At 37.9% G+C, this 14,325-nt stretch overlaps 1 protein-coding gene across 1 annotated transcript in view; it reads right to left on the bottom strand.

Moving 5' to 3' along the window:
* The window catches only part of ECT2 (epithelial cell transforming 2), a 53,849-nt gene that overhangs the window by 27,679 nt on the left and 11,845 nt on the right, over positions 1-14,325 (bottom strand). Inside the window, exons 7-11 of the mRNA XM_036755881.1 lie at positions 14,000-14,130; positions 13,736-13,851; positions 10,116-10,178; positions 9,408-9,630; positions 820-956 (exon numbers count right to left, since the gene is read on the bottom strand). Of these exons, the coding sequence (XP_036611776.1) occupies positions 820-956; positions 9,408-9,630; positions 10,116-10,178; positions 13,736-13,851; positions 14,000-14,130 (670 nt within the window). The remainder of the gene's footprint in view (positions 1-819; positions 957-9,407; positions 9,631-10,115; positions 10,179-13,735; positions 13,852-13,999; positions 14,131-14,325) is intronic.

Below are 14,325 nucleotides of genomic sequence, written 5' to 3'. Positions count from 1 at the left end.
GGGGGGGGGGTGGCGGTAAAAGGACTGAGTAACTTCCTGATTCCATTCTATTAGCAGCACCACCCAGTATAGGTGAATTTCACACGCTAACTAGAACACTGTTATTCCCCCACCCCCAGTCCTGTATTTTATTGTGGCCTAACAGAATTTATACAAGTTATCAACCATTTACCAACAACTGTAAGTGTTCCAATGTGCAAAACATGAAATAAGAAAGGGCTGAATAGCCAAGTATCTCTATTATTTGGGGATTAACTCAGCTACCAATTTTTTTACCCGCAAATGTCAAAGGTATCCTGTTTCCCCACACAGTTAAGAGCAATCATGTTTATGTTCCCAGGGGTCAGCATGATTGAATCAACCATTGCCTCAGCCTCCAAAGCTGCCTAATGAACAAAGACAGTGCAGAAAACTGCTACAGAAGAGCTTCATGCACCATATTTACTAAGTTCTAATACAAATAGTGAGTTGGAAAAGATGTCCAACACTGAAATTATCCCTGAGACTACAAACATGCTTCTTTAATAATCAGGTGGAGTTTCACAAGGGCCTCTCAGACTGGTGATAAGTGGCATTAAATCCATCACACATGAACAGAAGAAGCCCCACCCTTCTTTGAACATAATCCTCTTTGAAGTCTACCATTGTGCTGACTGCTTTTAGAGGAATGGGTTGTAGGCACTAGTTCCAATGCTGGCCACATACATTTTAGCATCATTAATTATAGATTCCTTCTTTACATCTTTTTTCTAGCACATATATTTTGAATTTTACTTCAGGAACACTCGAAACAAACAAGATCCACCAATTTGGACTTACTTGAATAATTGTTGCCAAAATATTTACATAATTGCTTTCAGTCTGATAAAGTTCTTTTGCCACCTGCCACCTTGCTGACTGCTTTGGAGGAACAGGAGTGGAATTTTTGGAAGGCTTGGAACAAGATTTTGGTGTATCTAAAAAAGAAGAATTTTAAAAATTTCTAAAAGCAAAATGTTTCAATAAAGCAAATATACTCATTTAACACTAGGCTTAAAACAACTTAAGTCTTACAAATGTACCCAAATCAGTACTTTAGGTGTGAATAGTGTTTAATACTCTTAAATTGTCATTTCAGTTGATTCTCACAGCTTCATGAGGTAATAAGAAACCCCATTTTAGTAGGAAAATGAGAGAAAAAGTTTAAATGACATTACAAAAAAGAATCCATACAGCAAGTACCAGGGCCAGGCCTTAGAAATCAGATTTCTTCACTGTTAATCTAGTGTTGTTTTACCCACCACAGAGTCCTAACATAAACTGGTTTCCATGTCAAAATTGTCTTTTTAGAAACTTGGAAGTTCCATATTCTGAAAGGTTTTTTTAACTGTGAAACATTTAATATCCAAGTATCACACATTTAGTAATTTTTTTCCTGCATTTACTATTGTAAGACTGAAATGTAAGGTGGGAAGTCTTTCAAAGGTAAATTCAATAATTGTTTTTAAAACTATACCCTATAACAGGGTTGTCCAACCTTGGGTTTTTATTGAAACAACAAACAATATATTTTGATTTGCCACTTTAGTGAGAGCTCTGCGGTAGCTCGGCTTCATTTACTAAAGCATTTAAGTAAATTTCTATGCTTGTAGGCAGGCCACATAAATCTCACTGCTGGCCACATTTTGGACAGCCCTGCCCTATAAGAGCAAACTGTTAATCATAACTTTAAAATTTTATCTTTTAATAGTCACCTCAAATTCTTTTAAAAGCAAAGTTTTATTTTAGTTTTTTTAAGTAAAACTTGCTAATTAAAAATTTTTCTTCTTAAAGATTTTTTTAAAATATATTTAGTTTTCAGCATTGATTTTCACAAGGGTTTGAATTACAAATTTTCTCCCCATTTCTACCCTCCCCCCCCACTCCAAGATGGCATATATTCTGGTTGCCCTGTTCCCCAGTCAGCCCTCCCTTCTGTCACCCCACTCCCCTCCCATCCCCTTTTCCCTTCTTTCTTGTAGGGCAAGATAAATTTCTAAGCCCCATTGCCTGTGTATCTTATTTTCTAGTTGCATGCAAAAAAAGTTTTTTTTTGTTTTTGAACATCTGTTTTTAAAACTTTGAGTTCCAAATTCTCTCCCCTCTTCCCTCCCCACCCACCCTCCCTAAGAAGTCAAGCAATTCAACATAGGCCACATGCGTATCATTATGTATAACCCTTCCACAATACTCATGTTGTGAAAGACGCACTATATTTTGCTCCTCCCCAACCCATCCCCCTTTATTGAATTTTCTCCCTTGGCCCTGTCCCTTTTCGAAAATGTTTTTGATTACCTCCACCCCCATCTGCCCTCCCTTCTATCATCCCCCTTTTTTTAATAATCTTCCTCTTTCTTTCCTGTGGGGTAAGATACCCAATTGAGTATGTATGGTATTCCCTCCTCAGGTCAAATCTGATGAGCAAGATTCACTCATTCCCCCCTCACCTGCCTTCTCTTCTCTTCCTACAGAACTGCTTTTTCTTGCCACTTTTATGTGAGATAATTTACCCCATTCTATCTCTCCCTATCTCCCTCTCCCAATATATTCCTCTCTCATAGCTTAATTTGATTTTATTTCTTTTAGATATCATCCCGTCATCTTCAACTCACCCTGTGCCCGCTCTCTCTATGCACATACATATATACATACATACACGCTCACATGTACATATATATACATAAATATATATACATAAATACATATATATATGGGCATATTCCCTTCAGCTACCCTAATACTGAGGTCTCATGAATCATACATGTCATCTTTCCATGTAGGAACATAAACAAAACAGTTCACCTTTAGTAAGTCCCTTGCAATTTCTTTTTCTTGTTCTTTTTCTTGATTACCTTTTCATGCTTCTCTTGATTTCTGTGTTTGAAAGTCAAATTTTCTATTCAGCTCTGGTCTTTTCACTGAGAAAGCTTGAAAGTCCTCTATTTTACTGAAAATCCATATTTTTGCCTTGGAACATGATACTCAGCTTTGCTGGGTAGGTGATTCTTGGTTTTAATCCTAGCTCCATTGACCTCCGGAATATCGTATTCCAAGCCCTTCAATCTCTTAATGTAGAAGCTGCTAGATCTTGGGTTATTCTGATTGTGTTTCCATACTCAAATTGTTTCTTTCTGGCTGCTTGCAGTATTTTCTCCTTGATCTGGAATTTGGCGACAATATTCCTAGGAGATTTCTTTTTGGGATCTATTTGAGGAGGCGATCAGTGGATTCTTTCAATTCCTATTTTACCCTGTGGCTCTAGAATATCAGGACAATTCTCCTTGATAATTTCTTGAAAGATGATCTCTAGGCTCTTTTTTTGATCATGGCTTTCAGGTAGTCCAATAATTTTTAAATTATCTCTCCTGCATCTATTTTCCAGGTCAGTGGTTTTTCCAAGGAGATATTTCACATTGTCTTCCATTTTTTCATTCCTTTGGTTCTGTTTTATAATATCTTGATTTCTCATCAAGCCACTAGCTTCAACTTGCTCCAATCTAATTTTTAAGGTAGTATTTTCTTCAGTGGTCTTTTGGACCTCCTTTTCCATTTGGCTAATTCCGCCTTTCAAGGCATTCTTCTCTTCATTGGCTTTTTGGAGCTCTTTTGGCATGAGTTAATCTATTTTTTAAGGTGTTTTTGTCTTCAGTATATTTTCCAGCATTTTTTTGGGTCTCCTTTAGCAAGTCATTGACTTGTTTTTCATGGTTTTCTCTCATCCTTCTTATTTCTCTTCCTAGTTTTTCCTCTACTTCTCTAACTTGCTTTCCCAAATCCTTTTTGAGCTCTTCCATGGCCTGAGACCAGTTCATGTTTTTCTTGGAGGCTTTTGTTGTAGGCTCTTTGACTTTGTTGACTTCTTCTGGCTGTATGTTTTGGTCTTCTTTGTCACCAAAGAAAGATACCAAAGTCTGAGACTGAATCTGGGTGCATTTTCACTGCCTGGCCATATTTCCAGCCAACTAAATTGACCCTTGAGTTTTTCAGTGGGGTATGACTGCTTGTAGAGTTAAGAGAACTATGTTCCAAGCTTGGGGGGATGGGCCAGCTCTGCCACACCAGCACTCCTCCTTCCCCAAGAACCCCCAACCTGGACTGGACTTAAGATCTTCAGCAGGCTCTTCATTCCTGCTCTGATCTGCCACTTAATTCCTCCCACCAGGTGGGCCTGGGGCTGGAAGCAACTGCAGCTGTACTTCTGTAGCTGCCCTACCTCCGCTGCCCCAGGGGTGGTGGCCAAACAGGGAACTCCTTTTTTCACTCTGTCCCCAGCAGCTTTTCCCACTAACCTTCCCTGTTGTCTTTGGTGTTTGTGGGTTGAGAAGCCTGGTAACTGCTGCAGCTCACTGATTCAGGGCCCTAGGGCCCGCTCCGCCCTGCTCCTGGTCTGGTTGGTCCACGCCGCCCACGCTGGGCTCTGCTCTGCTCTGCTCCCGGCTCTCTGCAGGATAGACCTTACCCAGAGACCATCCAGGCTGCCCTGGGCTGGAGCCCTGCTTCCCTCTGCTATTTTGTGGGTTCTGCAGTTCTAGAATTGGTTCAGAGCCATTTTTTATAGGTTTTTGGAGGACTCGGCAGGGAGCTCTTGCTAGTCCCTGCTTTCTAGCCGCCATCTTCTAAACAAAGGTTTTTATAAAAATTAATTTCCTATGCCAGGAAAGGAAACTATCTACCTTTTCTATATTACTAACAACTCTTGCTTGAAACCCAAGCAAAATGTCTTTGCAAAGAGCAAGCTCTCAACAGCTGCTTGTTGGGGGCTGAAAAAGAAAATAAGTCCTGCAAAAAAAAAAAAAAAAAGATCTTCCATTCCACAGATAGTTATCTAGAAGCCCCTCGTTAAAGTGCTTCATGGGATACATCAAAGTTGTATAAGGCATGGTCCCTTCTTTGACACAACTTAAAAAAATATAGCATAAGAGTTAAGCTGGGCATATCTTGGCAATCGACTCCAAATGGCTCCCTTTATAAACAAGAAAATGGAGTCCCTGTGCAGCCTTCATCCCAATATGGCCCAAAGTAGAAAGACCAAGCTCTCAGAATCTAAGATAAGGGGGTGGCCACTACCGTCTCATTCTACATTCAGTTCAAGATCAAGAGATTTGTTTGCTCTAGTAAAACAGGTGAGTTGGGATTCAAATCTCTCCAGTATCCAAAAACAAGTGTTCCTACTAACCCTCCTTACCTCCTAAATAGCACTTGGGAGCCCAGAGGAAAGAAGGGTTGCTTTTATTTTAGGCATGACAGGACATGTGGAAAAATACCTCTCATGTTCAAGAAAGAGCAGAGTCTAGACTACGGGAGAACATGCAGACTGGAGAGGTGAATCTGAAATCAGGAGAAGGGTTTGAATCCTGCCTCAAATACCAGCTGCATGATCACAGCTCAGTCATTTCACCTCTGAGAGAGGGTTTTCTCACACTAGCATTTGTCTACACCAAGAGGACAGTGCTTGCAAATCTCAGAGCATTATACATGTGTGAAGTGCTATGTTTGAGGGTGTGAAGGATTTTATTGAAGAGTAATGGCAGGGAAGGTTAGAGAGGAGGCAAGCCAAGACTGTGGAAAGCTTTTCATAAAAGACTGAGTGTATACTTGAATGTGTCTTTAAGGAGATGTGGGCCTATCTGTAGCATAAGGATGACAGACATTTATATGGCATTTTAAAATTTATAAAGCACTTTGTTTCATTTGATCACCATAACTACTCCAGGTATTATTGGCATCCTTTTAGAGACCAGGAAAATGAGGTTCCAAAGTGAAGTGATTTGCCCAGAATCACCTCGATGACTCCAGGTGCAGAAGTCTTATTATTTCATGCTACCTCTCAAGGCAGATGGGAAGGTGCTAATTGAAAGAAAGAGATGAAGGCACAGGAAAGAAGGGATAAACAGAACAAAGTACAATATGATGTTTCTCAAATAATGAGTATGAGGACTTCTTTTTAATACCAAATAAATTTCATAAATCCCAATGATAATAATTATGTTTTTACTGACTATTTTAAAAATAACCAAAAAGTTATTATAAATTCAGTAATGATTTTAATTTATTATTTTATTAAGGTCCAAAAGGACTGCTAGAGCTAGCTATGCTTCTCCCTATAGGATTTGCTTATGGCCACTGGAATCCCAAGCAAAAAATGAGAATATTGCAATTTTCTCTTGAGTACTTCTGCCAAAATAGCTATTAGAAATTGATGGGGAAACCTATCCTGGGTAAGCAATGAATTGATCTGATTAGAAGTTAAATCTGAGCATGAATAATGATATCACAAAAATTCATAAGTGACTACTCTCAAAGACATAACAATATATCCTATTTCTCAATATTCAAAGTACGTTAAAAGCATGAAGTTTATCAGTGAAAACCAAAGCAATTCTATCACTGTGAAATTTGACACTTCATGAAATCTGACAACAAACAGCTCAGGTCTTCAGAGAAAAAAAAAATGGTCAAGAATTCTTCCTTCAAGGGGGCCAGAAAATTTGTTTTCCTTTCAGGTACAAATGAAACATCAAAAACATAAAACCATCATCACCAAATATACTATTCACATTACTATATTTTGCGAAAACTAAATAAAAGATGAAAATGACAATGCTTTCTACTGAGGACATGTATATTTTGGTAATGACATCACAGTCCACCCCAGGAAAAATACTGAAGCAAAAAAGAGAAAAACCATCAAGAGCGCTGGGTAAGGGGATCAGTCTGGATATGAGGGTCCCTCTTCCATCAAAAGAGAAGGAAGGACAAGATGAAGACCAAGGTATTTGGTGGTAGTAGGGAGATACACTGGTTCTGGTCTGATAATTCTGGAGCTAACTCCAGGTTCTCTAAAGATACTCCAGGGGAACACAATCTTAGGCAAGTCCTATATATCTGGCAACACTGGGTATGAGCCTGGTGACAGTCTAGGTCACAGCTGTCCAAAGTGCAGCCCGCAGTGCGATTTTACGCGGCCCTCCTGTATTTACTACGGGCCTGGAAATGGATATAAATGCTTTAACTAAAGCATTTGTGTCAATTTCTGTGCTCGTGGTGGACACAGGCTGGCTACATGAGAGCACACGGCCCATGTTTTGGACAGCCCTAGTCTAGGTGACTGGGGATTGGCCTGGTTAAGTTTAGAGAAGCTTATCACTAGCATACAAGCTGATGGACTTCTCTGCCACAATTCTCAAAGCTACAGAGATGTTACAGCCAACATGAGTGGAGAGAACCAACAGAATTATAGGCTCTTCAAGTATTTAATGAAGAAAATGAAGATATAATACAGCAGAGGGGGGAGACACGATGCAGGTGGTGGCACTGAGTAGTAAAATGGGAAGGAAAAGTCATCTAATGTATCTTCGACAATGGTACATTTGTTATGTTTTGATGTTGCTAAAGGGCTTTGAGTATATTATCTTAACTAATAAGAGTAAAGGAATTAGAAGTGAAATTGCTAACAGATGCTGTGAGAGAAATCGATAGGAAGCCAACAAGACACAAATAAAACGGCCCAAAAACAGTGAGGACCCATCTGTTACAATGAACTTAGAACAAATACAAAAATATGTTTAAGAACCTTTTTCAAAGAACCAAAGCCCAGATAAGGAAATGGGAAAAAAAAAAGGGGGGGGGCGGGGAGGAAGGATTACTAGACTTCAGAGGATTTAAGAAACTTCCTAAAATAAAGGCAAAAGCCAGACTGGGGATCGGTAACTTGTCTTTTCCAGGCCCCTCTTAGATTCAGGTACTTCACTTCTTACTTTTATTATATCTCAACTTTTAATAAACCTTGTTAGTTGATATTGTTTAGGTTTCTCAATCTCCCAGAGTTTTCTAGAACATATCTAAAAAATATGTAACTCTGTTAGATAAGAAAGATATTCTTTTATTTTTAAAGTTGAAACACTTAATTTTCCTTGGTTTTTTGAAGGGGAGAGTGGGTAGGGCATGGTTTTCAGATAAAAATTATAGCTGCCTCATTGATTTAGTAAATTTTTTTTTCCAGGAATCCGTTTTATAAAAAAAGATTACCTAAAGCTTTGCTGATTGTCTTCATGTATTTTCCTTTTTCCTTTCATATATAATTACTACACTTAATGATCTGGTCAGAGGTAGTCTGGCTAACCTGTCTAAATTTTTCACTGACAATCACTTTCTTGAATATTTTAAAAGAAACAGTTATTTAACAAAGCAAACTTACAGACATTTTTTCCCTACTTAGCTATTTCTTCACCTAAATAATTAATTGATCCTATGACTTTCATTGGCTATTCTTCCCTCTAAGGGATGTTTCTGGAAATTTAATCCTGGGTCACTGGCTCTTTTCACCTTAAAAACCCCCTCTCTCTCTAGATATCATGTTTACTCTTTTGGTTTCATCCAAGGCCTTTATGAGGATGGTCCCCAAATCTCTGGTTTTACTCAGTTATGTATCCCAGTCCTATTTTTCAGATTGAGTGCTATTTACACTTAAACATTCAGCCATCATATCCTATTGTTCCTACTCTTTTCCTACCCAACATCTCTTCTTCCCAGAACCAACTTCTATCTCCCAACTTTCACATTCATGCTAATAGTAGTATCATCTGTATAGTATCCTGGTTCAATGACTTGGTCATCAATGATGCTTTCCAATCCCTTACCCCCACCAAGCTTCTTCTCTTCCTTCTCATTGAGATGACATTCATGCTTTCCTTTCCAAGCCTACTATTTGCTCTCTCATTGTCTACTTTCTCTAATTCATCTTATCTCAAATTCAGTCATCCTCTTTAATCATCTCCTTCTACCCGCTGAAAGATCTCCAAACATTCCCTGAAGGATAAAGTAGATGAGCTCCATTGCCTGGTTTTCAAGGCCTTCTAGAACATGGCTCCAACTAACCTTTCCACTCTTATTTCCTACTTCTCTAAAAATTACCTTACAATTCTTCCAAATAAGTCTACTGACTGTCCTGATAGATACTTTGTGTTTTCCCATCTTGTATTTAAATCTAATCCATTCTTAAATTTCCAGCTCAAGTTTCATCTCCTCAAAGGACAATTCATCAAACAGCCTCTGAGTGGGCTGCCCATTATCCATTCTGCTATCTAATCACATATTTTGCAACATGTGTTATGAAGGTATATTATGCTGTTATACACATTGTACACTCCTATCTTTTCTCCACAACTATTTTATAGGTGTCATGAAGATAGGAACTATGACTTATACTTTTTATATTCCCCAAATTCCTTAGGACTCTGCTTTTCACATCACAGGGAATCACATAAGTCCATAAGAAATGGTTTTGACTGACTACAATAGAAATATGTAGAGAGACTCTCTACTGACCCATACTCATAACAAGATTTATATTTAATATTCAATACAAATATATTAAAATGTATTTTTACCTCCATAGTTATTACTGGACTCTGGTGTGTTGGAGATATCCAATAGTGACCCTATAGAAAGGGAATGTTCAGCTGATGGGCGTTTACGAGGGGGGAATGGTGATATATCAGTTTCTCTTGCCAGCTGAGCAAGCGTCTCTTTTAAACGTCGTCTCTTACGATTGCTATTGGGGGTACTCAAAGAAAGGAGTGACACTGATTTCTTGAGTTCAGGAGTATCAGCCTAAAATTAAACAAATTCTCTTTATTAGTTATTAAGGCACCAAAAAAACATATGTATATGTTAACCATACTGGAGCCCAATTTGTACAAAATTCACATTTATTTCAGACAAGTCTGAAGCCTTATAAAATTCAATAGTAAATAAAGAATTGTAATTGCCTGATACTAACATTTTGATTAACTTTCTAAAGTATGTTTTTCAATTTTATATTAAAAAAAAAATCTCAGAAAAGTTCTCCATTTAGGTTTTATTATTCTGAACTTATTGATATGATTGTTTTCATTTATGCCTGAAGGAAGAATAACATTTGGTATCTAATTTAAAATTATTCTCTTTGAATGCTTAGAATTTTACACATCGGTTCATATGTCTCAAGTTTTTGTCCTTGAGGTAAGAATTATGAAGTATTCTAAGATCAAAAGGTGCTATATTAACACCATTTAGTATATGTTCTCTCTGAATGCAAGAAGAAATAATTTTTATACCTTTTCATATAAATACATAGATTCTCCAGCTCTGGCATCCATCTGAATACTGCCCCAGAACCACTGGAAAGGACCAAGGAAAAAAATTCAACATAGAAGACTTGAAATCCATATTATAGAACAGAATAATTTTGAGTGCATCAAAGTAAAAGCATCTTATACAACAAAAAGTAATGCATCTAGAAATAAACTAGTGGGTAAAAACCATTATATCAAACACATGTAAAAAAAAGTCTGGCATCTAAGTAAAATGTTTAAGAGACAAAAACTATCTATTATTTATATACATATTTTTATTATTATTAAATTTGCCATGTCATTAGTCAAGGGATAAGAGGTTAAAGGATATGAAAAATATAAATTAACTGCCATATAAAAATGTGTGCCAAATCTGACAATTATAAACATAGATATTTTTTAATTTAAATTTGAAATTAAAGGAACCTTAATACTTGACACCCAAACTGACAAAGCTAATGAAATACAACCAAAATCACTGGCATGGCTGTAGTTTAAGAAAAAAAAAAAAAAGAAAAAACAGCAAAGCATTAATGTTGATAAAATTATCAAGTTGTACCCAACTTATCTGTGGAGAATTTAGGATTATTTATTAGGGAATATACATTTTTTTGGGCTAAGAATTAACAGCTAGCATTCAGCTCTGAAAAATTACAAGTACTTCTACAAATTATTTCATTTGAGCATCACAACAACCATGTGAGGTAGGTTGTACTAGTATCACTATTTTACAGACAAGGAAGGAAACCAATGCACAGAGAAGCTAAGTAATTTGCTCTGAGTCTGACAGTTTCTGAGACAAAGTTTGATCTGAGGCCTTCCTGACTTCATGTGTTCTGTATTCAACCCACCATACCATCTACCTGTTCACTGTCTCTTGATCCTGGGTCCCCACTGCTGGGCCTATGCCCCAAAACTAGTGACAGGGGAAAGAAAATCTGTACAAAAACATCCTTAGAAAAACTGTTCAAAGAAAAAATGAAAAAGAATTTATTACACATTTACTGTGTGCAAAGCACTGTACTGCTGCAGTTACAAAGGGATAGTGCCTACAAAATACTAAGCACTTACTACATGCTTACTGAAGGCAGTGCCTACTCTCAAGGAGCTCACACTCTACAGCAGGAGACAACATATGAGGCCTTTGTGCTTCAGTTGAGTTCTTAAAGTACAGTAGCAAAGCAGATGGGAATGCATCGTTAGCCATTATTTCAACTGATAAAATGACTCATTTGACAGTGATATAGACTACAGTGATGAGAAGCTTCTTCTCTGGGTCTTCAGTAGCTGCAAGTGCTGAGTTGGCAGGGACTTTTGGACACGCATAGACATGATGCTCCCTGGACAATGGCTGTGGGGAGCAGGTGGTCTGGGGAGGGGGCATGCTGTTATTCCTAGGGCTTTTGGCCTTACCTGCCCATTGGTGGCAGTTGGTTTGTAGTTGGTGAAGGTGGGTCCTGTTCTGCACAAAGGTTGCTCCCCCTACCCCACCTCACCACCAATGACAGCGGTGAGAGTAAAGCTGGAAGTAGGGTCAGCAGTCTGTAGGATGCTACTATTCCCAGGGCAAATGCTGCAATTCCAAGACCACTTGGGTTTACCTTGCCCCTTAGTGGCAGCTGGTCAGCAGGTGCTCCTGATTGTAGTAATGATAACAGGTCCCCTCACCAAAAAGGTTACCCTATCACTGATGATAGCTGCAGAGGTTGGCCTGGAAGCTGGGTCAACATAACAGTAAAAATGGGAAACAAACTAGATGTCCAATAAGAGGGGAAAGACTAAACAAGTAATGAAGTAATACAAGTAACACAATAAAAACAAGTAATGAAAATAATGGAATGTTACCGCACCATATAAAATGAGGCAGTATCGCATGTGTAAAAGAGGACCAAACTCAAGGTCAGAGAAATCTGGATTCAAGTCTTTCCTGGGACCCCTAATGGTTGTGTGACCCAGGGCAAGTCACTTAACCTTGCACTGTAGCAGGCTACTCTTTAAAAGTCTGTGGAGTATAATGGGTCTATCTTTTATCACTGAACTCATTTGAATACGTTATCTAGCATTATAATCCGAGTCAAAAGGTATGGGGATCCTAGTCACTAAGCATAATTCCAAACAGCTCTCCAGAATGACAAGAACCCTCCACAGCTCCACCAACAGCTCCTCCACAGCCCTTTCAATACTGATTATTCCATCTTTCACCACCTTTGTCCATCTGCTGATTATAATATAAAACCTCAGAGTCGTTCTGATTTGCATTTCGTTATTAATGATTTAGCGCATCCTTTGAATAACAACTGTTTATATACTTTGCTTCGCACAGTTTATTTACTGGAGAGAGACTTTTGGCCTTTCATTATTTATGATATTTGGTACAAAAAATTTTTCCAAGTTAATCACTTCCTTTTTCATCCCTGTTGTAGGATTTTTTTTGTAGAAGCAAAGAACTAGAAACAAAGCATTCTATAAATTGTTATAAAAGTGAAGTAAAAAGATAGTACAAATACAGACAATGATACAACAACGTCAACACAGAGCACAACCCAACAACCTGAATGCAGGTGAATTATGGTGACCGAGCTTGGTCCCAAAAGAAGAGATGTGGGAAGGCATCAGACCTCCCTCTTTCAGTAGGAGTGTAAGGGACAGATGTGGAACACTGCACAGAATATCAGACTTTCCTCACGATCTTGGCTAGTTTTCTTTCCCTCTTTTTTATTGTTCTAAGGAAATGGTTGAGGGGAAATGAGAACAAAGCGGGAAAGGGAAACATAACAGTTGCTAATTTATATTGGTTGGAATTTCACACACCAGTGCAATCAGGTCTGGATGAAAAAAAATCAAGACAATGAATATGGAAAAACTCAAAAAAACATGAAATTAAGAAAAAAAGGATCAAAACCACTACAGAACTAGAGATCCATCTTATGAACATAGAAAGGAAAACAAAGATGAAAACTAGTACAGTGTAGGTACTACTATGGTAAAGTTCACACCCATAACTTTTGAGTAGAGGACTTTCAAATGGCCATTAAAAACTTTCTAAGATGTGTACAATCACTTACAATTTTGTTTTAAATTTAATTTTTATTTTCTTTTACTGTTTCTACATCTAAACAATGATCTACCAATGGAAGCTGAAATAATATTTTTATATACTTCAGTGAATCCTGCATCAATGCAAAGAACAAGCTGGTCCCACTTGCTTGTCCCATGCAGGCCTTAGCTGCTTCGGATGGGTCCTCTAGAGAACAGATGGGCAGTAAGCTAGGTGCTCTCTAGGACAACGGTTCTTAACCAGCAGACCATGAACTTTTTTCTTTTAAGAACAATTTACCTCTAATTGGTCTCTGTTGTCATACATGTGGTTTCGTGTACTTAAGAACACTGTTCCAAGAAGGGGTGCCCAGTCTTCTCCAGACTGAAGGGTCTGCTTCAGGGTCTGGTCTGGTCTCATGAATACATATTTCTTGGATGCCAGCAAAGCACGGAAGCTGTCTAGCTGTTACTCCTCACTTTTGGTATAATACAAACTTTATCTTACTCAGAACATCCCTAGATAATATTTCTTAAAAGGTTTAACAAGTAAAAGAATTACTTGCCTCTTGTTTTACAACATAAAGTTTCTTTGAAGGTTCAAATGGAAGCTCTTTTATTGCATTTTCTTCAACTATAAGGTGAGTGCACCGTTCATCTCCAACTGGCAAATAGCGACCTCCTAAAGTTAAAGTTAAGAGCCAACAGTTACTAAAAGGTTTCTTTCTCAATCCAAACATTTTAAAATTTATAGAATGAAATGACACTAGATAAGGGGAAAATTAATTTCTTATGATTCCTCCCATTTAAATGTATCAAATAAATACTACCTTGCATTTCAGTCATTTCTTCCATATTAGTCTTCTCCTCATCCGAGAATCCCAGAAAACTTAGCATGCAATCTTGAAATGGAGGGACTTTAAATTCATTTCTAAATTCATCAGCTGCTGCATAGAAATCCCTAAATACAAAGAAAAATCAATCAACAATCATTCCTTAAACACGTGCCCTGTGCCAGGCACCAAATTGGGCACTGGGGAGACAAAAACAAAAAAGAGTCAGTTCCTGCTCTTAAGGGTGCTTACGTTCAGGGTTGGGGAAGGGGAAGATACAAAACAAGTATAAGACAGAAGAGACCAAGAGAAGTTTCACATAT

Source organism: Trichosurus vulpecula, chromosome 4 (genome assembly GCF_011100635.1).
Source record: "Trichosurus vulpecula isolate mTriVul1 chromosome 4, mTriVul1.pri, whole genome shotgun sequence".
NCBI classification, from domain to species: Eukaryota; Metazoa; Chordata; class Mammalia; order Diprotodontia; family Phalangeridae; genus Trichosurus; species Trichosurus vulpecula.
The sequence above is the reverse complement of the archived record's forward strand: the minus strand, read 5'-3'. Positions and strand labels throughout refer to the sequence as shown.